Source organism: Chelmon rostratus, chromosome 14 (genome assembly GCF_017976325.1).
Source record: "Chelmon rostratus isolate fCheRos1 chromosome 14, fCheRos1.pri, whole genome shotgun sequence".
Taxonomy (NCBI): Eukaryota; Metazoa; Chordata; class Actinopteri; order Chaetodontiformes; family Chaetodontidae; genus Chelmon; species Chelmon rostratus.
Window position 1 is genome coordinate 12,185,527 of NC_055671.1, and position 26,335 is coordinate 12,211,861.

Here is a 26,335-nt window from a genome sequence, read left to right on the forward strand (position 1 = left end):
TGAGCTTGTGAAGACTGGCCAGCCAGTGAGTTTAAGAGGATAATACCAAGCAGGCTAATCAAGTGACAAGATCCAATCTGCTCAAAGCTTGCCAGTGTTTGCATGTTGAGTTGCCCTACACACTGCCTACATCAGGAACATCATTTATCCACATGCTCATGCACATCCACAGGTGTCAGCATCAGATTTTACCTTTGAGCATCCATAGCTTTTTTTGTACACGTCATAAAAGCTAATGGGGAAATCCTAAAAACCTGGGCCTGTATTCAGAAACCATCCTGAGGTTAAAAGTAACTTCTAACTGGCTGAGGGAGGACAAACTCCTAAAGACAAGGAGGTCGTCGGTCTTAACTGGAGGACTCTTCTGGTATAAGAGTAATACACAAAGCATTTAGTGCTAAAAGTAGGTTTTAAGACATTTGAGGCTGTCTAGAAGACTCTTCCATCACTACGACCTGCTTCATCAAATGCTGCAAATAATGTCCTACCTCACCTCAGTGTTTTGGAAAAATACAACAGCAACTAATAAAACACAAGTAAGTAGTTTAAAATCCATATTTTTGATCTGATGGCAGTTGAGTTAATAAGAATCAAATCAACTCACCAACAAGTGGAAACAAATAAAACTGAGGGTTCACAAACATCTCAGCCACTTCAGATCCACATTAGACAGTTGTGACATAATCTATTTTAAATCATTTGACTTCATTCATTTCAGTCATTTTTAAATTCAATTAAGATAATTGAAATGTTTATTAAAATTTATTAAAATATATGTAAATATATTTGTTTTTTATACTTAAAATTAGAATACATTCATAATTTATTTTTTTTTAATGTAAATAAATTAATGATTGTTTTTGTTGTTTATTCTAAGTTAATGCAATCTATTCTAATTCAGTGTAGTTTCTTTTTTACGTACTTATGTCACATTCACGTGATGTCATCCACTGCAACCCTCTGGGGTCAACCCAACCCAGACCTCTGCTGTCCACCACATGATTTCTGTCATCGAGCACAATGAGACGCGCTGGGGCTGAGCTGTCTTGACTGAGCGCAGTGAGACTAAAAAGTGAAGATCAGCTCTTTTAGGCGCCATTTGGACATTTCGACATCAGTATGTAACATTAAGTTTGGTGAATTTTGGTATAAAAAGAGGACATTGCGACAATGTGAAGAGTGGTTGCTAAGCTCTTCAGTGCTTTAAGGTCTCAAATGTGATTGTTTGTTGGTTTAGCGATCGTTATGTGCTACATGTCGGACTTTTGAAGACCCTCAGCTTGCATTGCGATAGTGGCTAATATACACATAAACCCCTGTATAAAGTCTGTGTGATATAACAAGTTCTGTTTTCCTCCCTCATACAGCAGATTTCACAGTGTCAGACCTGAAGAAGCAGGTCAACCGAGTGTGAGTGGAGGATGCTCACACACTGTTGTTTATGAAAAGGAGCCTTTCATAAAGTCCTCTTTCACACCTTGTTGCCAAGCCGTGCACAAAAAGAGCATTGTTGAGATGCTGCTTTTTACATTCCCACGTTCATATTGCTGTGACATACTGCACAATTGAGATTTATAATTTCCCAGCACAATGGGATAATTGTGTGTCAGGCTTTAGATCACATTACGTCCTTATAGTAATCAGTTATATTTTGCTTGGTGGGTGTGCTATAATTAAAATGCAATTTGAATTTTTCAAAAGGCTCCAACTCTCACAGGCACAAAATTTGGTATACATCCAGCTCCTGGCACAAGAAGAGTCTGACAGCACAGCAATTCATCAGTAATGGCCCCAAGAAGCCCATGCATTTACAGAAGCAGAAACGGGAGGAAAAATGTCAGCCATTAGTGCTATGAATGCAGAATTAATACGGCTATAAGACCTTCAAGATCTGATTAAATAATGATCATTCATTTCTACAGCAGTGGGACTTTGGCTCAACCTTTAACTTCAAATGTCAGGGTGATATTAGCTAAACAGACTCCACTATGCATATGTATGGATATAAAGAGTTCACGCCAGTTTACACAGCAGCAAGTGGGAGATTTACACATTGAAAGAGTAAAACGACCAACAGTGGCAAAAGTTCTGGTGTGTTTACACAAGGCTTGAAAACCACGTGAAATAGGACCAAATCACCATTGCATACACCAATGGTGCAAAAATGGCTCATATTAAGGTTGCATGGCAACGAGCAGCATCTTGTTTATGGTTTTTTGTTCAGTATTTTAGTGCCCAGATATGATGGTTTTCCCATTCTTTGTGTGTGTGTGTTGACTCATTGTTGGGTTTTGTGAATAAATTAAGACGCTATTTCGGCCGGGACCCTCTGAAATAAAAATAAAAAAATGAAAATAAATAAATAAAAATAGAGATAGGTGAATCAGGTTAAACTGAGATTAAATTAAAAAAAAAACAAAACTGTCTCTATAAGCTGTGCACGACCATCATACCTTTCTTGGTTAGTTTTACTTTTTATCCATTTCGCCTGTGTTTGCCATATATGATGTGATTTTACACGATTCTGCAATGTTTTTGACTGATGCTGCTGTTTCTGATGACTCATCCGGCACATATCTGACAAGTTATTGTTGAAAATCTGTACAGTGCTTTGGTGCACAACATGAAAAATGCCATGACAAGCAATGTTGTTGGCAACAAACTTTAATGGGTGCATTTATCAGTTTATATGTCTTGATTTGCTTCAGCAAGGCATGAAATTTGATTCTCGTGCTCTAAATTCTTACAGAAGTTCAGTCACTGTGTCCAGCTTTACCTCATGTCTAACGTGCACTTGACTGAGCTTTAACAGCTTGCAACCTTTAGTGTCTTATTTTGAAATTTCGGGCAGCTTTTCAGGGCCTGAGGAAATAAAAGCTGCTGTGAGAGTACAGACCTAACATCTGAGAGTGCAGTGTTAGTATCACAGAATGACTCTCAAACCTATAGCTACAACTCAGAGAACATCAGTTTGAAGCATGCCCAGCAAATGTTGTGCCTTGCATCTGTACATGACGCTATGTTGTGTAGCTGAAGCATAAATAGGTGATTATTAGACATGGAGGAGTTAAGATGTATGAACTTTCCTGTAGCTCCTGACCTCAAACAGCTTTTCAAGTTAAATCTGAACCCTGTCTTCTCCCCGTGTTTGTTCATTTTGTTGTCTGTTAAACTACCATTGTTGAACATAATCTTTGCCACATAATATGCCTCATCAACCATGCTTTCACCAGCCATTAGGACAACAGAGGCAGAGCTGGCCTCTCCCTTGAAACTGCATCCTTTGTTTATGATCTCTGCAACCCTTGTCTTTTGTGCTCTCTCCTTTCATCTCTTCTTCTCCTTTCTTCATCCCGCTCTCTACCCTCATTCCCATCTTCTCCCTCTTTTTTCCCCTCAATTATCCATGCCCCCCACTCCTCCTTAATGCCCCCTAACACCCAATCTTCCTCTCCTTTTCTTCTTTATCCTCTCTCCATTTCTTGTTTTGTATGCAAGCCCCAAGGGAGAGAAATGGGTGAAAAGCACTCTCTCTGCACCACTGTCACAAAAGACTGGTGAGTCATCGCCACTTATGTTCCTGTCTCCCTCCTCCCACAAAAAACACACATATACAGGAAAAACACTCAAATTACTCCTTACCTGCCGTGCACTTACAGGAAGACGCATACAGACACACACATCAGTGAGTGCGCTGGCACACAGAAAACACACACACACACACACAAATTTAGAGACACACAATCATGTACACGCACACACACACACACATTCCACAGCTCTTCAAAAAGACCCTGAAATTAAAACCCAAGTCACATAATTAAGTTATAATTGTGGTTGAAAATGGCATTCATTGATGCGTGCTGCCTGTCACGTCTCACAGGATTATGTGGAGTTTGAATAGTGGAAAGTCATGTCAGTGAAGAAGTTAACATCCGGGGATGGAGACCAAAATAGTGAGCTGCTCCTGCAAGGGATGCTCCTGGACTAGATGAAATAACCCGATGGACGAATTAGACAAAGGAGAGGGGAAAAGAGAGGGAGGCAGAAATTCCCAGAGGCAGTGATGTGGCTTTGGTATTGTTTGTCGACCGACGGTTTATGAGCCACAAAGCAAATGCTCTTCCTCCATCTGCTGGAGGGATGAGTCACTTACAATGCAGTCACGTTGCTGTCGTGTGCACAAGATGGCAGTCCTGGATGAACACGATGTTCAGAATGACACACACTGAGCTGCAGCTGACACAAAACTGTGGGAGATATTTTCATTTTTTTCAATTTTTTTCCTCGTTATAATGTACCAAAGTATTTGAAATAAAAGTACACATCAGGCATCAGAATGGCTCCTTGCAAATGGAAAGAGGCAATGATGCATCATGTAAAGTGGCAGTATTTTGTATATTAATCTGCATAGTAACCAGTACCTATATGTTGCAGATATCTGACAGTATGTGACAGCCTCTGATGTCAGTGCTCCTCCTGCTGCCTTGTGCTTTTCCCTCTGCAGGTTTTCCTGCAGGCACAGATGGGCGGAGCCATCTCACCTGATTTCTTGCACCTGAGCAGGCTTGGCACAGGTGCCCTCATTCTCACTCTCACCATCATCACCTTCTACTCGTTTGGTTTGGTTTTCCTGTTTGTGTTGCCGCACATGCATTAAACATGGCAGCCACCTGCAGTGACTTACAGACTACAGATTCATTTATTTATGTGTTGCTTTTGTCTTAAAAAATAAAATTTTTTAAGTTACTGTAAGTCTTGTGTGGTCTCGCTCTTTCTTCAGCTTACTGAGCTGGACTGTGACAGTGAGGCGGTGAGGTGAAATGGAAAAGGACAAGTACCTAAAAACTGAAGTAGCCTTCAGCGCTTTAAATGTATTTTGTTATTTTCCACCTCATCATATCTCTCTAGCTCTAACATTTGTAACAGTCATTTTGAATTTTTTTAGATTTTTTTCTCACTTATTTTTTTATTGCTTCCTCTATACAACGTCAAGCACAAACTGAGGTCTTCACATTGCTTATTTTGTTTTAAATGACCGTTAACTATCACATAAGACAAAGAAAATCCTCACAATTGAAACACTGGAACTGGTGAACAAAAGAGAAATTTTGCTTAAATTACATGGTCATTAAACATTCATCCTGACATTTTTTTCAGGTCTCTGTATCATCGAGATATTCTAGGGATGCCGTGGGAGCGCTGTGTGGAGTTGTCACACACTTTCTAGCGTTTCAATGTACAGAATTTGTGTTCAGTGTTGGTCTCAACAGGCTTGTTTCTGTCAAAGCAGACTCCACCGCAGAGACATCAGAGCCCTCACCTGATTACTCTTGACAGAAACCTGCTTGTGAGCTATTCAGACACATCAAATATTGAAAGCCTGGAGTTTCCGTTTCACACACGGAGAGGGAGGGGAGGGACGGCAGAGACGCAGACGTAGGGGAGGACACATAGGGGCAGAGGAGGAGAGGGAAAAGTCAAAGAACGGCGGGATTAAGAGGAAATAACACGTCAGGCACCCTGGGAGGGAGACACATGAGCAGGGATGGAGGGAGAGAGGGAGGCACAGGGAGAGAGCACCCAAAGGTAAGGCAAGGAGAGCCTGAATGTTTAAATCAGGCGCTCGTCTTGAGTGTAACAGGAGAGGCTGGGCCGGTGTAATCAGCTGGAGATTGATTGGCTGATAACCTTCTAGTCAGGCGGTTAGGAGGGCATGTTTTTTAATTCTGCTGCTTCTCTCTCAAACCTCAGTGGGACAACTTCGACCCAGGCCGATGCACCGACTCAGAGCTGCGCCGACGAGAGCAACAGGCCCAGAAACCTCCAGGAAGCGGAGGCTGACGGCGGGGCCTGCGATGGGGAGGTAGAGCCCAGCCAGGTCAGATTTATGATATATACTTAATGTTTACACCCATCAGAGTTCATTCATGGTCACTGGGGGAAGTCAGCGCTACTTTTGGCTCAAGATTGTGGTGTGTTCCTTGGTTGTATGAAGGTTGGGGAGGATCTTTGTATCAATGATGCAGAGACCTTACCACAGGAGACTCTGATAGCCACAGACACACAGGATGATGCTCACTGCCTCCCACTGTCTCCCCTGCCAACAGAGGAAGAGTTGACCCCCCCTTCAGTGTCATCTCATCCCTCCAGCACACAGAGTAAGTTCAACACACACACACACACACGGCTGATACATGGGGCCCGTGGGGCCTTGTTTTGTGTCCAGGACATGCTCACGTGAGGCTTTTTACTCAATGAAAGCTGTGTTGCCTTTAAAGCTGGTGTCGTACTTTTGTGTTCGTGTCTGCACAGATCGCCCTGCTGAACCCTGCTGGTACTGCCTGAGGTCTCTCGACTCAGAGTATCGTCCTGAAACTCCAAAACAGGTGTCAACATTTGTGATTAACACACTGTTTCACTGAGACAGAGCTCGTCGGATATGTTGAGAAGTGGTATTCTCTGAAAACCTGTGTGAATTTTCCAAAAAATACACAGTACAAAACAAATGTACCATTGAGCTCATGTGGTCAAAGGCAGCCTGACTTTACAGACAATTCCTGTTTCTTTATGTTTGATTCTATTACCCAGTGGAAAAAGAGGGAATGCTGTTGGTTTCGTTATATTTACTTAGCTGATGCTTCTATCCAAAGCAACGTGCATTCAACCATGTGGGTATAACCCAATAACTGCGTCAAGTGCTACATTTAGAAACAATAAGAGGTGGAAAAGGAGTTTTTTTTTCTGAACGAATGATTCTTCAGCCTGTGAGGGGAGCTCCTTCCACCTTCATGTTTGTGTGGCGGCATTTCTACGCTATGAAAACAGAACATTCATTCATATTAATTCAGTACTTTTACAAAAGACGAAGGGTTGGCACTTAGTTTTTCAGGCTTTGTATTAGTTGAAGTTAATGGTTTCCATGAAATGCTTTAAAAGGGCACTAAGTTGTAATATATAGAGTTTATACAGCTGAAAGTAAAAATGTACACGGTCTACAAGTTTATATGTAATATTAGTCATGCTTTAGCAATTATATAATGTATGTGGATGAAATATATTATGCACAAGTTCATACATTCGGACAAATCCTGCCGGACTTCTGAGGTGCAGAACGACATTTGAACAAGAACTGTTTCAATTGTCAAAGCTTTGCCACTTTACAGAGACCGAGAAGAAATTTCATTATGATAATCTTCTTTTGCATTTTCTATCAAAAGTCGTTTATTCCATTAGAACATGATGTGATTTCTTTCAATGGCGATGCAATAAAAGTCAGATAACTCTCTTAAATGAAGCCTCCCTAAGCTGGAACACTCAGTATCAGGACATGAATACTTGACGGCATTGAGCGACTCTTTCTGGAGTTGGTCCATTGAGACTTAGAGTTATGGTAATGAGGCCGTGGTTTCATGCAATCGTGCTTGATATGTTTCACCCAATTCAGATGTCTCTGAATGTAAGGCGTGCTGTTATGAGTCCAGTATATCCCAGTAAAATCAGGATAATTTCTTGGTTCAGTGTCTGTGGAGCAGCTCCAGGGTGTGTCATCACTACGGCCTGTCTCTTTGCTAAAGACTCTAACTAACAGCTTAAAGCTGAGCTATAAAACATGCTGTACAAATCTGTAACAGAGCAGATCTTCCCTTTATGGTAACACACCTCTCCACTGTTGTTGTGCTGCAGGAAGACTCAGATCCTTTGTCACCACTGCCCTCTAGTGGCCACAAAGTGAGCTACCAGACAGACCCTCGTCCTCACTTTGGCGTAGCATGGTCGTCCCGCTCCACATGTCGCCCCCTGTGGGGCAGCGAGGGCCCCTGCTGGGGCCAAAGAAACCAGGAAGTGCCCGATCAGACACACACCTGCCCCCACTGCCATCTGGGGCTGCCCCCCGACACACTGCGTTGGCATGAGGTTGGCACAGACACTTGTAAACACACACCGACATAAATAGAGACGAGCTCACAGTTTCCAACAAGCATACCGCAGCTTGTGTCACTCTGTTTACTAGAGAGCCACTGACTGTTGTCCTTCTCCCTGCACAGGCTAAGTGTCTACTGTTTGAAGGCCTGAGGAACTCAAAGAAGTGAATGGAGTCATCATCGGAGGAAAATGTTGCTTGTACTTTTTAAGAAACGATGCTCTTCACTCTCTGTATGAATGCTCTCAGGAAATACGTTGCACCTGAAAGTTACGTGCAATATCTGTTTCTGCTGGTACACAACTGTCTGTTTACACCTCAGCATAGCCATGTTCACTCCTTATATCATTTGGAACGTAAGTTTGATTTCTGGGATGTTTTTAATGATGTGTTAATACAAATAAACTTCATGTGTTCAAAATCAGTCTGTCTTTTTAAATGTGACATTAAATACTGTACTAAAGAATGTGGGCCTCTCTTTGCAGGAAGAGAGAGTGAGGAGGGCGAGAAAAACACTGAGACCTGATCCTTTATAAAAATGTTTATAAGTTATAGCTAATGGCTTTATTAACAGTAAGTAATTTACCAATTTTTTTACATGAATTATGAGACATTTTAAAGAACACATTTGGGGTTGCCAGGTTGAGAAAAACCTATTTGACACGTGTTTTTTTTTTGTTATAAACATTAATGAGTTAATGAGTGTTGAGTGTTAGTGAGCTCTTTATCTCAATAGTGTAAATTGCATCTTAACTATTAATAATTGTTTTCTAAAGCCTTCATAAAGGAGGCCTGATGAGAAAGTGGTATCAAATGTTTTTATGTGTCAAATAAATTTTGTGTGTTGTCATGTTTGCCAGCCAGCTGTTTTGGATATTCAGTATATTTTTTGAATAACAACAATTCCATTCCAGTGGGGTATTTTGAATTGAAAATATTCACCTAAATCTACAAAATTCACTGACAGCCACAGTGATAATAGAAGCTGCAGGAGTCCCTCTTGAACACTTCAGATAAAGTGTGCAGCTCTGAGATTATTGAAACAAAAATGAGTGAGGACTTCATCCTATTGCAGAACAGAGAAGACATCACTCTGGGAGGAAGTTTTGATGAAGAAGCCGCCTCAGATGTCACCGGTAGAGGCCATGAGCGTAGCTCAGACAGGGTGAGCGTTTGGGGGTCACTACCTGATGTGTGCCTAAGGCTTGTGTTTAGGTTTCTTCCTGTCCATGATCGCTTGAGTGCAGGCCTGGCCTGCCGTCACTGGCACTACGCCATGCGATGTCCCTCTCTCTGGCGCTCCTACTTCTACTTCTTCAATGGTCACATGTGCAGATACGGGCAGTCTGAACGCCTTGCTGCTGTGAACTATGTGCGCTCTCTGGGAGTCTACCTTCAGAGGCTGGAGGTGTGTGTGAGCCCTCCATGCACGTTTCTGGCAGCACTGCGAATTGAGCGAGCCATCATTAGGCTGTTGTCTGAGCTTACCAGGTAAAGGAGTGTGTCTCCTGAGGGCCCAACACACAATTCAGCACCTCAATTAACCCCCCCACCACACTTAGACTGTAACTGAGCTGTGAAACTGAACGTTATTGTATCTCCATAGAGTTAACGCCCTACTGTGGTCCTTTTCCCTCAAAATGCTGGAGTTGGACCGGGTCGCTTGGACTTTGCGCATCAAGAACTCTTTAGTAAACAGCCTGACTCACTTCCTCCGCAGAAGATCCTCGAAGCTCACCTCTGTTTGTCTGTACGGGATGCAAAACTGCATGAATCATGTGAGTGCAACACCTGTCCAAAGATAATGTATCAGCAGATACGGGTGCTTCACTAAGGTGCCGGTGGTAATCAAAAGTGAGATCTCATCAGCTGAGGTCTAAGGGGCTACAGGTGTTCAGTTTGTGAATGCATTTTTAACCATCCACCATCCAATTTGTACTGAGCAACAACCTTAGTGATCTGTTTCTGATTCCTGCTCGTTTGACCTCTAGGCTCTGTTGCTGCTCTCGGCTCTGTCGCATGCTCAGAACCTCTCATCTTTGGACGTGAGGAAATTCTTTTCTGGTGCTGTGCATGTCCACCTGAACTCCAGGGTGCCCGATGCCATGGGCCACCTGCAAGGCCTCACCCACCTGAGCCTGAGCTACTCCTGTCTGTCAGACGGGCTGCTAACGGCTCTCGGACACGGCGGAAGGAGGCAGAGCTCCAGTCGAGACGGGGTCACTTTGAGAACATTTTCTCTGCACTGCACTTTGAATGAGCCCCATCGACAGGTAAGCAAGAAAAAAACAGATTACTGGACTATCCCCAACTAAAACTGCTTAGCTGCTTACGTAGATGGCTGAAGTGTGAAGGCAATCTTTGAAAAATCATAGATGTCAGCTTTGGGGAACTGAGTGTGTGCACGGTGTGTACGGTGTAATCACTTTGCCAACTTACCCACTAAATCAAACGTTGCTCTTGGCAAGATAATAGTGTAGGCGCTGTGAGATTAGTATAAACGTCTAGGGAGTGAGAGCATGCTGACATAGCAAAAAAGTGAAGAAAAAATAAAATACCACTGATGAAAATGAAACCCCCCCAGGTTCCCTTTGTTCATTTCTGTCTCTGCTTCATCTTCTCCGTCAAGCTGGTGTCCGGTGGCTCATGGGCAACTTTGGCATCAAGCTGCCCGGACCTGAAAGTCATGCTCACGGTGGAACAAGTCATCAACACTAACCACCTTGCAAACATATTGCTGCCTGAGATTCCCCTGACAGAATACACCATGGCAGCTCTCTACTACTCCGACGACTGGAACGCCACACCTACCCTATGTGACATGCTGCCTCGGTTCAGACGCAGCCTTCAGGTCAGGCTGCTGAGCGGGCAGCGTCACAGAGTGCAAAGTGTACAGAAGTGGTGTCACATTATGTGAAAAATAATTCGGGCCATTTTGGTGTGATTTGGTGAGGTTTGTAGATTTAGACTCTGGCTTCTGGTGCAACCAGTGGGTATCCAGATAATGGATAACGGATGCCAAGGCAAGACTTGCTCTTCCATGCACCGGTCAATGTTTACAGTCCAATTAATAACTTCAGACGTGAGAATGCAATTGGAGATGAGAGATGGCTAGTCTCTATAAGCAGAAAGCGGATAAAAGGTTGAAGCGTCATCAGATGATAGCCGATGGGCTGCGAGATTGTATTCCAGCGAAAGCATTCTGCCTCTTTTGCTCTCCACACGGACTGTTTACCTGCATGCAACCAAAGCCCGACGTGATTGGTCAATACTGTTCAGACTACAGATGGAAACCAGAACGCTTCTGATACTAAATTCTTGCCAACAGATTCTACATACATATGCATCTGTTTTTAGAGATTATCATGCCAGCAGCGTGGCTCTCGGGACGGTAATATCAGTTGGTTGAGCCGTCTGTCCACCACTTTGGTCCAGACTACATTAATTCAGCAACTACTGGGTGGATTTTTCAAACATTCATGGTTCCCAGAGGGTGAATCCTATAAAATTTTGATCTTTTGACTTTAGCTCTAACACCACCAGCAGGTTGCTGTTTTGGGCTTTTAGTGAAATGTAACTGATGGATGGATTATCATTCATTTTGGTACAGACATTCCAGCCCCTCTGACTTTGCCTCCACTTCCACCATGAAGTTGATGCTTTAGTGACAGGTCTGGACAACCATTGGGTGGATTGTCATCAGATTTGGTTCAGATAACCATGGTGTCCAGAGGATGAATCTTAACACCTGTGCAATCCCCCTGACCCTTAGTGCCACCAACAGGTCAAAGTTTTCATCCTGTGAAATATCTTCCTATGAGCTTCATATTTGTGTTTTTTGAGTGAAATGTTGCTAACAAATGTTTTGGTTTATATCATGGAAATAATCTGGTACACAAATTCATGTTCTCCTCAAAATTAATTGTAATAACTTGACTCCATCCAACGATGTCATCAGATCAAATTTTAATTTGTCTGATACTTTAGTTTATGACCAAATACCCTCAAAACAAATGATAATATGAAATATAGCTGCTTGATCGGGGTTAGGGTTAGGGGGTTAGGGGTTATGCCAATGTACAAATATTAGAAATGCAGTCATAGACCTTTTTACAGAGTTTTCAACCATATTTCAGTGAGATGGGGTTGAAAGCACTACAAAAGCCAGGAAGTAGACCTGGAGTGAACATTTTTTGTGTTATATACTGCCAACTCTCTGGAAAATCACACCAAGACTATCTGGCTGGACTGATTAAAAAGTGAAAAACTACAATAGCCTCCATTATGGGTTTTTGGACAGTATGTTTATGTTTACTGTTACTTTATAGATTTTGGATTAACTGGATTCAGCAACAGTGCTATGTCACCGTTTGCCATCCATGCTGTTAATAGAGGCATTAAATTGTGTGTATATTATAAAAAGTCTATACAGTACATTTGAGGTCGTTACATTGAATTATGAATTACGTGAAGAGCAACCTACATGGCAGGAAGTAGTCCAATGCTGAAGAACTGAAGAAGAAATGAATTTGAATCCAGTTAGTAGTCTACATTAAAATTATGTGAATGTCTGTCTGAAGTATCTGACCCTGGATCTGGGCAACTTCAGCGAATCACTGGATGAGGAGCTGCTGGAGCTGGTGAAGGTGTGTGAGTGTCTGGAGCAGCTGACAGTCTGGGCTTTTTTGGAAGTCAGCACTGTGGAGAGGCTGCTGCACATCAGGCTGACACAAAAGAGCTTACTCAACAAGATCAGCGTGAGGAACAAGAGACCAATATTGCCCACATCTGCACATGTGCTCGGATGTGCACACACACCATGATAACACCTGTTTTGATCATCCTGTCCTCCAGATGGAAATCTACACATTGGACAACATCGGAGAGCAGAGAGACCAGCTGAAGGAAATATTGTCTTCCCACCAGCATCTCCCTCCTCAGCTGGAGTTTTCCGTCATAGTTTGCCCCTATATTGATTTGTGAACACATGCAAAGCTGCCAGGTGCACACCAAAAAAATGTATAAAAAATTAAAAAAAATGATGCTAGAAATTAATCTCTTTTACAAATCAGTGAACCACATGAAGAACAAGCGGTCGTATTAGTTTGGAGTTTTGACACTGACTGACTGTTTCTGTCTGTGTTCTTCTCAGGGGGTGGGGGTTGTGGACGTGTGTGGAAACACTGACCTACTTTCATTGTAAAGGGTGATGGGGGAGGCAGTGTGTGTGTGTGTGTGTGTGTGTGTGTGTGTGCATGCGTGCGCTCTGGCATGGTGAGAGCACTATTTAAGGGAACAGGGATTAAGAGGCAACAGCCGAGCACTGAATGACACACTACCAAGGGAGTAAAGCCTTTTGTGTGGTTTTAATCTCATTCATTTAATTTCCTCTCATTATTATTATTACAATATTCTATGGCTCTGGGAGTAGCAGTATTAGTGTAAATCGCTGTATTGCAATACCTCAATATCATCCATTATTACATACTTGTACACACACTATACATACCTCTGCATACTTGAGTATATATGTAATGTACAGTTAACTGTGTTCTAATCTGTGCAATTCCAATACAGCATAAAGCAATGTGCTGTGTATATTAAGCACATATTCACATATAGGGCCCTAGTTTTTGTTCAGTCTAACATTTCATGTATTTTTTCTAGGTTTTTGTTGGTTTTTATTTCTGCTCTGTATCATTTATTATTATTTTTTTAATATACGGGACTTGGATGCCATTAAGGTACCACATCTATCTATCTATCTATCTATCTATCTATCTATCTATCTATCTATCTATCTTTACATACAGATATGAACCTTCATTAGAAAGACAGTGTGCATAGAACCAAGTATCTGATGAGAAATGGTGTAATTTTAATATTTTCTTACAGTAATATTATATTGCTTAATACTTGTGGAAAGTGTTTTGGATTATCATGGTACATGACAGTCAGACTATATAATTCGCCGCATCAGTAAAGTAACATCCTCCACGCTATTGGTCGCCAAATATCATGCACAGCCACATGACACGAGTAATGTCATTAGGCAGCATGGTGAGCCAATGGTCTGCCCCATCACCTGACCGCCATTTGAATACTGATGCTCCCCCCGCCGTCACAGTGGTCCGCCTTCCTGTGTTGTTGTTGTGTGACATTGTCCATCCATAACCAGCCCAGACGACCAAAATGTCCTCGCTGCTGAAGCCGTTTTCGGTGTGTGAGGGGCCGTGCGAGAGCTGCGGAGTCAGGAGAGGATGGCCGAGCTCCGCTCCCGTTCAGCAGCCTCCATCCCGGCGCCTGTCCGCCGCCGCCGCCGCGGCGGGGCTGGGCTCTCTGCCGGTCCACCAGCGGTCGTACGCGGCGAGGAGAAACCTGGCGGCTGCTGCGGTCGGAGGGCGGAAAATCACGCATCCCGGAAAGGCCATCCTTGCAGGTTGATTTTGCTATGCAAATTTTCATCCCGCAGATTTCCCCCTTCATAGTCGCCCATTGATTTCTGCACCGCGCAGTCTAATCGCAGTCTGCCGCCCATTAGGGCGATCCATGCAGAAGTGGGTCAAAACGCACCCAGCCAGCAGGGATGCTACAGCAGTTGCATGATGTAGTAGCATTTATTCTTTTCGATATTTAGTTACTATTGCACTCACATTTCATTCCTTTGAATGAGTCTAAAAACATCTTTAAAGCTGCTAAAAGCTTTGTGCTGCGTATTGAATAGAGGCAGGTATATATTCACTAGCCCTCAGCAGTTATTTCCAGGCCCTGCTGTGTAATCACATCACATATTTGATTAAAACACAAAGATACATCAGGAATCTAGCATCAGCAACTCCCTGCAATCAATCCATCTAATCTTTATTATGCTGGAACTGGAGTTCCTCCTGACAGAACATTCAAGAACAACCCTGCAGAGCAAATCAACAGATCCCCACAGCAGCATTTCTCTCCTTTCCTCCCTCCAACTCAGGTGGCATTGCAGGAGGAATCGAGATCTGTATCACCTTCCCCACAGAGTATGTCAAGACCCAGCTGCAGCTGGACGAGAGAGCCAACCCGCCGCGGTACAGAGGGATCGGTAGGTCACTGGGACATGTGTGACTGCTGACTGGCTGCAGGTTCGTGTGCTTGCCTTCTGCTGGGTTGTCTAATTCCAGGATGCTCCGTGTATATGTGTGTCTGCAGGTGACTGTGTGAAGCTGACTGTGCAGGATCACGGGCTTAGAGGGTTGTATCGAGGTCTCAGCTCCCTGCTCTATGGATCAATACCCAAGTCTGCAGTCAGGTGACGATGCTTTTACTTGACATACCCCATGCAAAAAGTACACATTTTTAGTTGAAATAGAAAAACACATTTGCCTCTCGCATCCTTCAGGTTTATGGCAGCACAGATCAGGGTTGTACACCTGAAATTAACTCACAGTTGACTGATGACAAAGCATGTCAGAAAACAATGAAAAATGCCATGACAGTTTCCAAGAGCTCAAGTTATCTCATCAAATGTTGTACCGTCCAAAACCTAAAGATGTTTAAGTTACTTTTAATGTTAAGACAAGAAAAAGCAGCTAATTCTCACACAGGGGGACCTGGAACATCAGTGTTTGCTATGTTTGCTCGAAAAATTATTCTAATGATTGTCCAATGATAGCAACAGTAATAACTAACCAATTCATCAACTGCACCATTGCTACTTTCAAAACTTACTGGAGCTGGTTTACTGATGCTACCATCAAGTCAGTTGTGTGGAGCCAGAAAATTGTAATTTGGTCAATGAACAAACTATGAGTTCATGTGGAATCGTGGTTTATTTTGACCCTTGTTATTCTCAAACGTATCGTCTTCCCTTCAGGTTCGGCACGTTCGAGATGCTCAGCAACCCAATGCGAGACGCCACAGGTCGGCTAGACAACACGCGGAGCCTCGTGTGCGGTTTAGGAGCAGGCATAGCAGAGGCCATCCTGGTCGTCTGCCCCATGGAGACACTGAAGGTCGGTGGATGCTGTTGCACATTTCTCCTCCTGTAGGAATCTCTTTCCACGTCTGTTTTTTATTTTAATCAACGCTGCTCTGAATGAACTACATACCGATGCAATCTCCCCTCGTCCTCCAGGTGAAGATGATCCACGACCAGTGTTCCCTCAGACCTCGCTACAGAGGCTTCTTTCACGGAGTCAGCGAGATCATCAGGGAACAGGGTAAGACAGCAGGATGGGTCAGTGGTCACTTTGGCTGCTGGTCATGAGAACTGAGTCGGTGCGGTTTAAACTATGATTAGAACACAATTTGTTTGACTCATTTAGGTGTTAGGGGGACGTATCAAGGTCTGACAGCGACTGTGCTGAAACAAGGAACCAATCAAGCCATCCGATTCTACGTGATGAACTTGCTGCGCAATTGGTACAAAGGTGAGAAAGCCTATTTGCCGCAAAGCAAAATCCAACATCCCTGTCCTCTGTCCAGTTTATCCATGCTTTCCCTCCCATGTCCTTCCACCCTCGGTGAACCTAACTTTTCGATTTGGCCTCTAAGGTGACGACCCCAGACGAGAGATGCACCCCATTGTCACGGCGATGTTCGGAGCGACGGCGGGAGCTGCCAGTGTCTTTGGAAATACGCCTCTGGATGTGGTGAAGACCAGGATGCAGGTAGGCAACACACCCTGTGACGACTTAATCGCTGTCATCAGGTTTGCCGTTTTTAAGACGCTTTTTTTTTCGGTAGGGTTTGGAGGCCCACCGCTACAAAAACACGGTAGACTGTGCCTTCCAGATCTTGAAGCATGAAGGACCACAGGCGTGAGTTGACCCTGATGCTGCTCCTGATGCACGCTGGTTAGTTATCTCTATTATAGACAAGCCATCTAACCTCCTCTAATTTCATCCGTACTGCAGCTTCTACAAAGGGACCGTTCCCAGGCTTGGACGCGTGTGCTTGGACGTGGCCATAGTCTTCGTCATCTACGAGGAGGTGGTCAAACTACTCAACAATGTGTGGAAGACCCAGTAGGTGGACGGCGACTGGGGTCCAGAGGGAAGCACAGACCAGTGCCTCATGCTGCGCACAACTGAACACCTCTATTCTACTTCATACTAGCTCTCTGCATCGCCCTGAGCTGATGACACTTCATCTTTACCAGTTTCCACTCTTTGACATTCAGTGAATGATTTGCAGGACCTATAATGAATGCGGCGTTAAAAAAGGGGGGGAGGGAGAGTGACTGGTTGCACAAAACAGCTCAGTTATTCTCTTCCTTCTCTCTAGTGGTCAGACTTAGGGATCAAGACAGATTCTTTTATTTTGAAGGACAGTAAAAGGCAAAGCGAAATGAAGAAATGTTATTCTTTGCACCAGACCCAATTTATAGACTCAGTTTCTTGAGTCTTGATACCAGAAACATTAGCGTATTTAGAGAAGAAACACATATTAACCAAAGGTTCAAATTAGAGAGGAAAAAGTAACACGAGTAGGTTAAAAAAGGGATATTACGTATGTCTGATGTTGTAGCTTTCTATGACTGTTGTTACTGTACATGTTGTAGAGTGAATACTTTGTACTGAAACCATAAATGTGTCTTTTGATTCACTGAGTACTTACTATACTGACTGAAGAACAGAGACGCTACTGGATGCAAACAAGCTCGCCGCAGTACTTTAAAATGTCCGTGCAGTACTTCAACACATCTCGGTGTTGTAATCGCTTACTTGACCGTGCTTGTGATGTCATCGTACTAAAAAACAGTTCACTGTATTTCCTCGCCGGTGGTGAACCTTAGATACTGTCCATTGTGCATTTTATGGCCACTGCTGACAAAGAGTAAGGCTGCATGAATCTTGATGTAGCATCTGGTCCTGTTGACACTCTGACAGCAGCTCGCAGGCTTGTTGAGGCTACACCGACTGGTCTGTGCACCTCTCCTGCAGGGTGCTTTCAGGGTGTGAACAAGTAGTCTTTAAGCCCATGTTGTAGGAAGCAAATCCATATGTAGCACAATCTTCACGTGCAGTCTTAAAGAGTAGGAGATGACAGTCGGTTTATTAACAGCTTAGAGAGCTCGTTGCCATTCTGGAGAAAATAACCTTTTCAGCATCAGGCAAGCATGTGAAGGCTTTTTTTTGGGAGTAGCTGAGCGGTGATGCTTAGCCTCAGTCAGGCTGCTGTTTCTGAGCAGGTGCAGCCAGAAGTATAACAGTGAATCCACTCCTACTTGAGATGAACATGTAAACATTTCTGTCTACATTATGTAAGCCATACAAACTTCAATGCGCTTGAGCCTTTTGGTGGTTTTCTTGTGCTTGTTGATTCACTCATCAAACTGTCCTCTAGTCAGATCTTATATGTCACTTTAACATTCTTTGTTTACCTCAAAATAACCTGCTTCATAAGCTTTTTGTATGCTGATGAAAGTGTGTTAGCCATCTTTAAATGCACTCATTCTTGTCTAATATAGTGTTTACACGTGTTGAATGACATGACGGGGACACTGGATATGTCAGAGGTTCGATGGGACTAGTCTTTCAGCAAGGTTTGGTTTGCTCGACCTGGTTGCACCACACAGCCTTGCACAGAAGCCTTTTACTCCTCTTTGACAAATACTTCAGTAGAATCCAACGTAATATCCCTGATAGGAGCAAATCTTTATTACATTTTAAACCACGAGCAAGTGAATAGTGTTTAATCTTTGTACTGTTTTGTTTTCATTGACTGATGCACATTTTTACTGTTTAGACTATGTGTTCATGCTTTGCAGCTTTTCATAAGCAGGCCAACAGCACGTGTACCTTCATCCTACAGCATATCAGATTCGGTGCAATCATTGGGCAGGTTGAAGGATTAATTTGTGTTGAAGATATATGTTGGTATGATGTCAGAAAAAAAGTGTTGTTAAAACACATCAGTGCTCCAAGTATGATTTACATGATCAGATGTGGAAGAGATGTATTTGGACATGACATGGTTCCACTGATTTCAATAAATTTGGGATAAACCTGATCTGTGTGACTCTGGAAATGTGTGTTAAGACATCAGATGAACAAAACTAATTTATTCAGATGTAGATACTATATTCTCACAGGGAGGGACTACTTTTAGATTAACTCACTTCTTAAGTAATCCACTGGAAATTTAAAAGTTTATATTCTTATTTACAGACATGATGCTTTATGAAGTGACACCTTAAAGGCAAAGAGAGGCAGGCTTATACCTCATCCCTCACACTGACTGAATAGTTACATTTGAGTAAATGTAGCTCCAGAAAATGGCCAATAAAACGTATTTTTATCTGCACTGAATGCAAATTGAGATGGAACTGTTAGTGTTGGCAGTATTGAAAATACTGTATTGTAATATTGTAAATATTTATTCATATTAAATATTCACAAAGCCACTTGTACACAGGAAATAAAAAAAAAACGGTTATTCTAACTGGAATAGTGGGACAAGAATCAGAGTTCACAGCTGGTGACCCTTGGCTTGACCGCAGTGCCAGTAAAAAAATATCAGCAGGCTGAAGCTTTGCTGATTGCAGGACAGAGGAGATTAAAGGCTGAAGGAGCAGGGCGAGCGCGGTCAGCTTTAACAGCACAGAGGAAGGTATTAGTGCTCCCACCTGTTGCCTCGCCAGTCCACCTGTCACCTACAGAGCATCGTTCGTCTAGTAAGGCTTGAGGTGAAGGAGGGCACACACACACACTGCTGAGGAATACTTTAGTTTTCCTTATGTTCCAATGCACCTTCTTAGTTGCTTTAGAATATATTCTATAACCACAATTTCGTATTCATTCATTTTTAAATAGTCTTGTTTGTAGTGGCGCTATAATAAGGCTTTAAACTGAGGAGGAGGTTCTGTAGATGTCAGGGCCCTGGATGTGTACAAAACAACATGTACATGAATGGAAACTCTTTCAAGAAGCCTGAGATGCTAACACTGGCATTTTACAGTGTAGCTTCCACTTGCAATGATATCAATGGATGGATGTTCTGATTTTACATTCCCACTCAGCAAAACACTGTTTCAGTGTTACATCGTTAATATTCCCACGAGTCTCAAACCTGCGTCATGACCGGACCAGAGTTCCTTGACACAATGCAATTGTTGACAGTGTAATGAAGTCAAAGGGGGGATTAGGTAGAGTCTAGCCACCCTTGCTCCAGCTGTCAGGCTTCTTGACAGTAGAAGATGTGAAATCCTCAGCCGAAGTTAGGAAAGAGGAACATGCATGGAGGTGTGGCTATCTTCTCCATCTGGAAATACAACACAAGGTCAGAGTGTTAGCAGTGAAGAAACACTGGTTTTTAGCTCTAACTAAAGCCACGTTTCCACTGCAGGAACTTTCCTCAGGGAACAGGAACCTTTGGAGGAACTCAGTGTGTTTCCACCACAGGGACCAAGATCTAAATGAAGTTCCAGGGACTTATTTTGCCCTCCCAAAAAAAGTCTGTGCTTGGTGGGTAGTACTTTCCAATAGTACAGGAACTTTTGGGGGTTTTGCAGCATTGACCATTTTAATTGGTCGAGTACTCAAAGCATTTTAGTTCAGGAGCCATCTTTAAAACCCTGTAGCTGCAAAGAAGTTTGTTGCTTCAATACATCAACATGAAGTTACAGAAGCATACTACAGACAGGCTAATGGCGATCAGGCGTCATCTCTGTTGTACATATATGCAAATATATGGCCTTCGCTTTGTCATATGTCAGTGGACTAATTTGCCCAATCTTCCCAGTCTTCAGGTTGTGGTAGAAATGCAGACAACAACGGGCTGCAGGAACCTTTTAATTTCTTGAAAATACGTTCCTGGGACTAAAAGTTCCAGGTACTTTGAGTGGAAACGTGGCTTAACTGACAGACATGATAAAGATGGCTTCCTGGCATCTCACTCACATTCTGAGACATTTGTCCTTCCCGCCACTGGCCACTCTTTGTCCATCAGGGCTCCAGTCCACTGCATAAACCTACACGCACAAGAAACAAGGCAATTAGACAAAAAACAAAAACAAAAACAAACATTCAATCAATACGACTATCAGGAAGGAGCCCATACCTCATCAGCGTGGCCGGGTAGGTCCATGTTAAGCTTCCCAGTCTTGATGTCCCAAACTTTGAGCGTGCTGTCGCTGCTGCCGCTGACCAGCAGCCTGCTGTCTGCTGACCACGCCACTTGATACACAGATCCCACATGACCACGCAGGGATATTAAGTACCTTTGGGTGAGCGGACAAGCAGGCAGAGACAGAATTGCACAGTGGCAGACACACAAACAAATTTTAGGTCTACAGCACCATCACCTGGACAACAGCGGTATTATTCAGACAAATTTCTGATCTACTGGACAACGTGAGCTTAGTGGTTGAGAGATTTTTCTTACTTTCCAGTGCGTCCATCCCAGATTTTAATGGACTTGTCAAATGAGGCAGAGGCGAGGAGTCTGGTGTCCGGGGAGAAGAGCACCTCATTAACCAGAGCGCTGTGGCCGGTCATCCTGGCCAGAGGTTTCTTGTCTTCTGCAGGGTTCCACAGGAACAAGGTGAAATCATCTGAGCCTGACACCAAGCGCTCAGGAGCTGGACCCTGCACCACAAGACCAGGAGTGAGGGTACTGATCCGAGGGGCATGTACGGACTTCAACACATCAGTAAAGACAACAGACAGTACTTACTCTAACTTTATTATATCTCTGCAAAGCTTTCTCCTTCAGCTCCTCCACTGGGGGAAAACAAAATGCCTGTTACATGAAAACATCCTCATGCCAACAGGTCAGAAAGCCTCCTCTAGTCGCACTGTATCGCAGAAGAAAATTACATGATCCTTACATGATCCAGTTAGGTCCTGGAGGTTGACAGTGGCAGATGCGGGTTCAAAAGCTCCTGTGCGCAGGACATAGTCTGTGCTGAGAGCCAGGGTGTTCACCCAGTGGGCATGACCCTGCAGAGTCCTGCACTGGACACCCTATACCCACAAATACAAATACACACTCATAAGGGGTTTCTTTGACACAGATTCCTTCTCCCTCTCATTCCACTCCTCTGTGGGAGATTCAAAATTTGAATAAATAACACACACACACACACACACACACACACACACACACACACACACACACACACACACACACACACACACACACACACACACACACACACACACACACACACACACACACACACACACACACACTTACATCTTTGGCTCTCCAGACTTTGACCGTTCTGTCCTGGGAGGAAGTGTAGAGAAGTCCATCACCCCCCCACTTCACACAGCTGACTGACTGAGTGTGTCCAGTCAGGATCTTCTCGCAGCGTCCCAACACAGTGTCCCAAATACGTACCGAGCCGTCTTTGGAGCTACTGGCTAAGTACCGACACTCTGGGTTACTGACAGGGAGAGAGGGGGAGGGGGATCAGAGAAACAAGAACAAGGGCAGAATGTTAAAGACATACGGTCCCAATTCAAAAGAATAAACTATGGAGAGTGGAAGTCCGGGTGAGACTCTTCCAAACAAGTCTGAACTTAGCATGGCCCCTCGACTTCAATTTACTGTAGACCAGGTGACGTCTGACCCAGGAATGTCTGGGACTTATGGGAAATGGTAGCCAGTGTGGCTGCAAATGGGAGGCAAATTGTGAAGCGCTTTGTCTGTTAAGGTAGAAAAACAACTTTCATGAGACGAGAAAGTGATGAATTAAGCTCTCACAGATGGAAAGGTTCCCAGCAGAGCCAAGTGATCCACTTGGTGTGTCCTGTCAAAGTCTTCCCCATCTGTGTACCCGTCACTGGATCCCACAGACAGATCTACAGAAACAGCCCCACAAAACAGAAATATGTCATGTTCGTGGTATACATCTTAAAAATACAGATCAGATATGTTTTTGTTGGGAGCTCACCTGACTGTTCTTGCACCCTGAAGCCAGTTTCTTGCCATCAGGCGACCAGGCGATGCTCAGTACCCAATGTGTGTGTCCTGAAGTAAAGCAGAATACAGCTCAATGATGTGTAAAACCATTAAATCAGTCATTTGTATCTTGATCTGCAAAGTAGATCATCCTGAAGTGACTTTATACCTTTGGCAGTGTGATGAGGTGTCTCAGTTGTCAAGTCCCAAAAACGCACTGTGGTGTCACCTGAACCGCTGGCCAGATATCTGAAACAAAGCCAGGGGTGTGTCTTCAGGACAAAAATTACAGTTTCATCACAAAAGCCCTCCATAAATCAGAGGACAAAAAAGCATGATAAACAAGGGAATTTGTCAGCTGCTTTGTTACTCACTTGCCGGTGGGGCTGAAAGCAGTTGAGATGACGGCCTCGGTGTGTCCCTGCAGTGTACTAGTACAGCGGGCCACAGCTCGAACCCTGAACACAGCCTGAGGCTGGTACACCACTGGAAGAACTTGCTCTGTCTCCACCCCAAGAGTCTTCACACATGACCCCAGACTGGACACCACCTCAGCCTCTCCATGCACAAAAAACGCCAGTGGCACTGGCTCCTCCTACAGAGAATAACAGAGGAAGAAAAGAAAAAAGGATATATTCTCTGAATTTCAAATTTCAGCTTTATATAACTTAAATAACTGGTATCATCTCTCTGAAACCAGGTCTGAGAGATGACCACTTTGTAGGATATTTACTGTTTGTAAATATCCTTCAAGGGAAAAGGGAAAGCACTTGCTTATATGAAAACTGTTGCTAAAATTTAGGATTTATCATAATAAAAGGGACAAAGAACTACATTCAGTAACATTACAACCCCATTTCCAAAAAAAGTTGCTTTGCTGTGTAAAATGTAAATAAAACAGAATGCAGTGATTTGCAAAACACTTTAACGTAATATTTAATTGAAAATAGCAAAGACTGAAACTGAAAAATGTCATTGTTTTTTAAAATTGAATCCTCATTTCAAATTTGATGCCAGCAACACATTTCAAAGAAGTTGGGACGGTGGCAACAAAAGACTGGAAAAGTTGTGAAGTGCAAAAAGAAAACAGCTGGTGCAACATCACACAGTTAATCAGGTTAACTGGCAACAGGTTAGTAACATGACTGGGTTTAAAAAGAGCCTCGCAAAGAGGCTGGGTCTTTCTGAAGCAGACAGACTGCACTGGCAAATAGCGCAACGATTTAGGAATGTTATGTTTCTCAATGTAAATTGCAAAGAATTTGGGGATTTCATTGTTTATAGTACATGATGTCATTAAAAGATTCAGAGAACCTGAAGAAATCTCTGTACGCAAGGCTGTGATCTTCAGGCCCACAGACGGCACTGCATTGAAAACAAACAGGACTCTGTAGTGGATGTCACTGCTTGAGCTCAAGAAGACTTCCAAAAACCATCGTCTGTGAACACAGTTCATCGCTGCAGCCACAAATGCGAGCTGAAACTACAATGCAAACAGGAAACCATAAACCAGATCCAGAAATGCTGCCTCCTTCTCTAGTCCCAAGCTCCTTTTTAAGATGGACTAAGGTGAATCACGTTACTAACCTGCTGCCAGTTAACCTAATTAATTAAGATGTTCCACCAGGAGTTTTCTTTTAGCATTTCACAACTTCTCCAGTCTTTTGTTGCCACTGTCTCAACTTATTTTGAAATGTTTTGCTCGCATCAAATTCTAAATGAAAATATAATTCTGAACAATTCAATTTCTCAGTTTCAACATTTAATATTGTCTTTTTGCTATTTCCAATTAAATATAGGTTTTCAGTGACTTGCAAATCAAATTGTTTCTATTTACATGTTATACAGTGTCCCAACGTTTTTTGAAACAGGGGTTGTACCATTATAGAAAAAATACAGTAATACTTATTTCAGTGTTAATGATCTTTAAACAAACACTTTTGTTTTTCGTTTGAGACATTTTAAAGTGAACATTGTAGATGTGGACAAAGCTTGGCAAGACTGAAATGCCAGCTGATTACCTTCTGTAGCAGTGCATTGCAGACTAGCTGCAGTTTGTCTGGGGTGATGTCCAGAGGCACATCGAAAGGTGAACCCAGAACCTCCCCATCCTCGTCCTGAAACTGGATCAACAGCCGCTCCACGTCCTCACTCATCATCCTCTGTTTGCTTTGAATCCAGATCTAACAAAAATATCACATAGTTGGGGGTATACGCACATATGTCAGACTTAAGTACATACCATACATAACTCCTGAAAAATCTTACAGGCAAGTCTAAATGTTTAGTTTCCCCTTCCTGTTTGGGAGATCTTTGAATGGCAGTTACCTGCTGTAAAACATAAAAGTCATTTTTGCTGAAAGAAGGCATCCAGTCCCCAATAAGCCAGTCAAAGTGATAACATGTTTTAAATGTTTGGGCGGATGGGCGCATCCTGCATCCTTAGAGTCCACACCAAAACGTTAAATTTGCATCATTATAGGTTTTGCAGAATGTTGTAAGTTATCCTGTTTTAATTCAATTCGAGTTGTCCTTTCAATTGTCATGAAAGCAAAATTGTAGCTAGCTAAACTAGCTGACAAAATGTCTATTACGTTAACTCACAAACCGTAATTTACAAAACAAGACAGGGAGCAACACATTACAGAGCCATACTTAACATTGTTATTAAAAAAATCGACAAAACTGCACAACTTAAAATGGACTGTTCAGCGTATTACTTTTAGCTAACCTAGCTTATGTCAACCATAGTTTCCGATGTCAACCAATAAAGCTAACTCAGCTAGCCTGCTGTTAGCCAGCATTTTGGACACCTAGTTCCTTTTAGCTGCGACCGCAGGGCAGTAAGATAATCGTCACTTGTTTGCACAATTGTGTCCAGTTTTTATGACACTGAAATGGCACATATATGTGCCAAAAGCTTACCTTTAGCGAGGTGGCGATGTGTTAAAAGTCCCCACGTGTGACCAGAGACCAGAGAGCCTTTACAGGAAAGATACTCAAAGAAGCCGGAGTTGTCATGTCAGTGAACGTACTCGCGCAATGAATTATGGGAGAGTAATGTGAGGAAAGGAGGAACTTTCATTTTTTGTCTCCCTTGTTGCTGCCGTTCTAATTATACTCATCCTCACTTGTAAGATCATAAGATTTGTTTCAAAATAAATTGGATAAAGTAAAGAATATATATTGTCCCATTAAGGCCTATGACTTCCTTTCACCACACACACAAACACACACACACATATTATCACCATCAAAATATGACCTTTAAGTCATCACTTCTGTTATGAAAATGACATAGTTTGGTTTCCCTGTTGACAGTTTTATTTTTTCCAAGTGTAGCAGCATAGGTGGTAAAACAGTTAGCTGTAACTCATAAGTACTCGGATGACCCTAATCTGTGTCCTAAATACTTGATCTACCTCTGTAAATGAGGTAGATCAAGTGAAAAGTCAGAATAGTGTGAATTGTCATAGAATGGTGTGACATCATTTATATTATCATACCGTATGTCATAGTAGT

The 26,335-nt window shown here is 42.9% G+C and overlaps 3 protein-coding genes across 3 annotated transcripts; 2 read left to right on the top strand and 1 right to left on the bottom strand.

Annotated features, from left to right (window-relative positions):
* The first annotated feature begins 8,972 nt into the window (after positions 1-8,972).
* LOC121617559 (F-box only protein 39-like) lies at positions 8,973-12,907 on the top strand. Its single transcript, XM_041952752.1, has 6 exons — positions 8,973-9,415; positions 9,531-9,702; positions 9,916-10,197; positions 10,554-10,775; positions 12,505-12,681; positions 12,779-12,907. The coding sequence occupies exons 1-6, from the start codon at positions 8,973-8,975 to the stop codon at positions 12,905-12,907; spliced, it is 1,425 nt and encodes a 474-aa protein (XP_041808686.1).
* A 1,209-nt stretch (positions 12,908-14,116) lies between these two features.
* slc25a1a (solute carrier family 25 member 1a) lies at positions 14,117-16,933 on the top strand. The gene is made up of 9 exons (XM_041952856.1): positions 14,117-14,363; positions 14,898-15,005; positions 15,113-15,212; positions 15,777-15,915; positions 16,038-16,122; positions 16,228-16,332; positions 16,457-16,572; positions 16,649-16,722; positions 16,819-16,933. Exons 1-9 carry the CDS (start codon positions 14,117-14,119, stop codon positions 16,931-16,933), a joined length of 1,089 nt encoding a protein of 362 aa, XP_041808790.1.
* A 1,437-nt stretch (positions 16,934-18,370) lies between these two features.
* On the bottom strand, positions 18,371-25,845 carry nle1 (notchless homolog 1 (Drosophila)). Its single transcript, XM_041952442.1, has 13 exons — positions 25,739-25,845; positions 24,835-24,996; positions 23,188-23,408; positions 22,983-23,062; positions 22,806-22,882; positions 22,616-22,713; positions 22,103-22,295; positions 21,735-21,870; positions 21,581-21,627; positions 21,290-21,492; positions 20,966-21,125; positions 20,806-20,876; positions 18,371-20,167 (listed from the first exon to the last, which is right to left on the bottom strand). The coding sequence occupies exons 2-13, from the start codon at positions 24,970-24,972 to the stop codon at positions 20,155-20,157; spliced, it is 1,437 nt and encodes a 478-aa protein (XP_041808376.1). The 5' UTR covers positions 24,973-24,996; positions 25,739-25,845; the 3' UTR covers positions 18,371-20,154.
* Between the last annotated feature and the right edge of the window lie 490 nt (positions 25,846-26,335).

Bases quoted from the DNA above. Each gene is read 5' to 3' on its own strand.
- LOC121617559 (XM_041952752.1), top strand. From the start codon at position 8,973: ATGAGTGAGGACTTCATCCTATTGCAGAACAGAGAAGACATCACTCTG. The intron at 9,703-9,915 runs GTGAGTGCAACA...TTTGACCTCTAG, and splicing joins TGCAAAACTGCATGAATCAT to GCTCTGTTGCTGCTCTCGGC. The intron at 12,682-12,778 runs GTGAGGAACAAG...CCTGTCCTCCAG, and splicing joins GCTTACTCAACAAGATCAGC to ATGGAAATCTACACATTGGA.
- slc25a1a (XM_041952856.1), top strand. From the start codon at position 14,117: ATGTCCTCGCTGCTGAAGCCGTTTTCGGTGTGTGAGGGGCCGTGCGAG. The intron at 16,333-16,456 runs GTGAGAAAGCCT...TTGGCCTCTAAG, and splicing joins GCTGCGCAATTGGTACAAAG to GTGACGACCCCAGACGAGAG. The intron at 16,573-16,648 runs GTAGGCAACACA...TTTTTTCGGTAG, and splicing joins TGGTGAAGACCAGGATGCAG to GGTTTGGAGGCCCACCGCTA.
- nle1 (XM_041952442.1), bottom strand. From the start codon at position 24,972: ATGATGAGTGAGGACGTGGAGCGGCTGTTGATCCAGTTTCAGGACGAG. The intron at 22,883-22,982 runs GTATAAAGTCAC...GCTTTACTTCAG, and splicing joins ACCTCATCACACTGCCAAAG to GACACACACATTGGGTACTG. The intron at 21,126-21,289 runs GTAAGAAAAATC...GCTCACCCAAAG, and splicing joins TGGGATGGACGCACTGGAAA to GTACTTAATATCCCTGCGTG.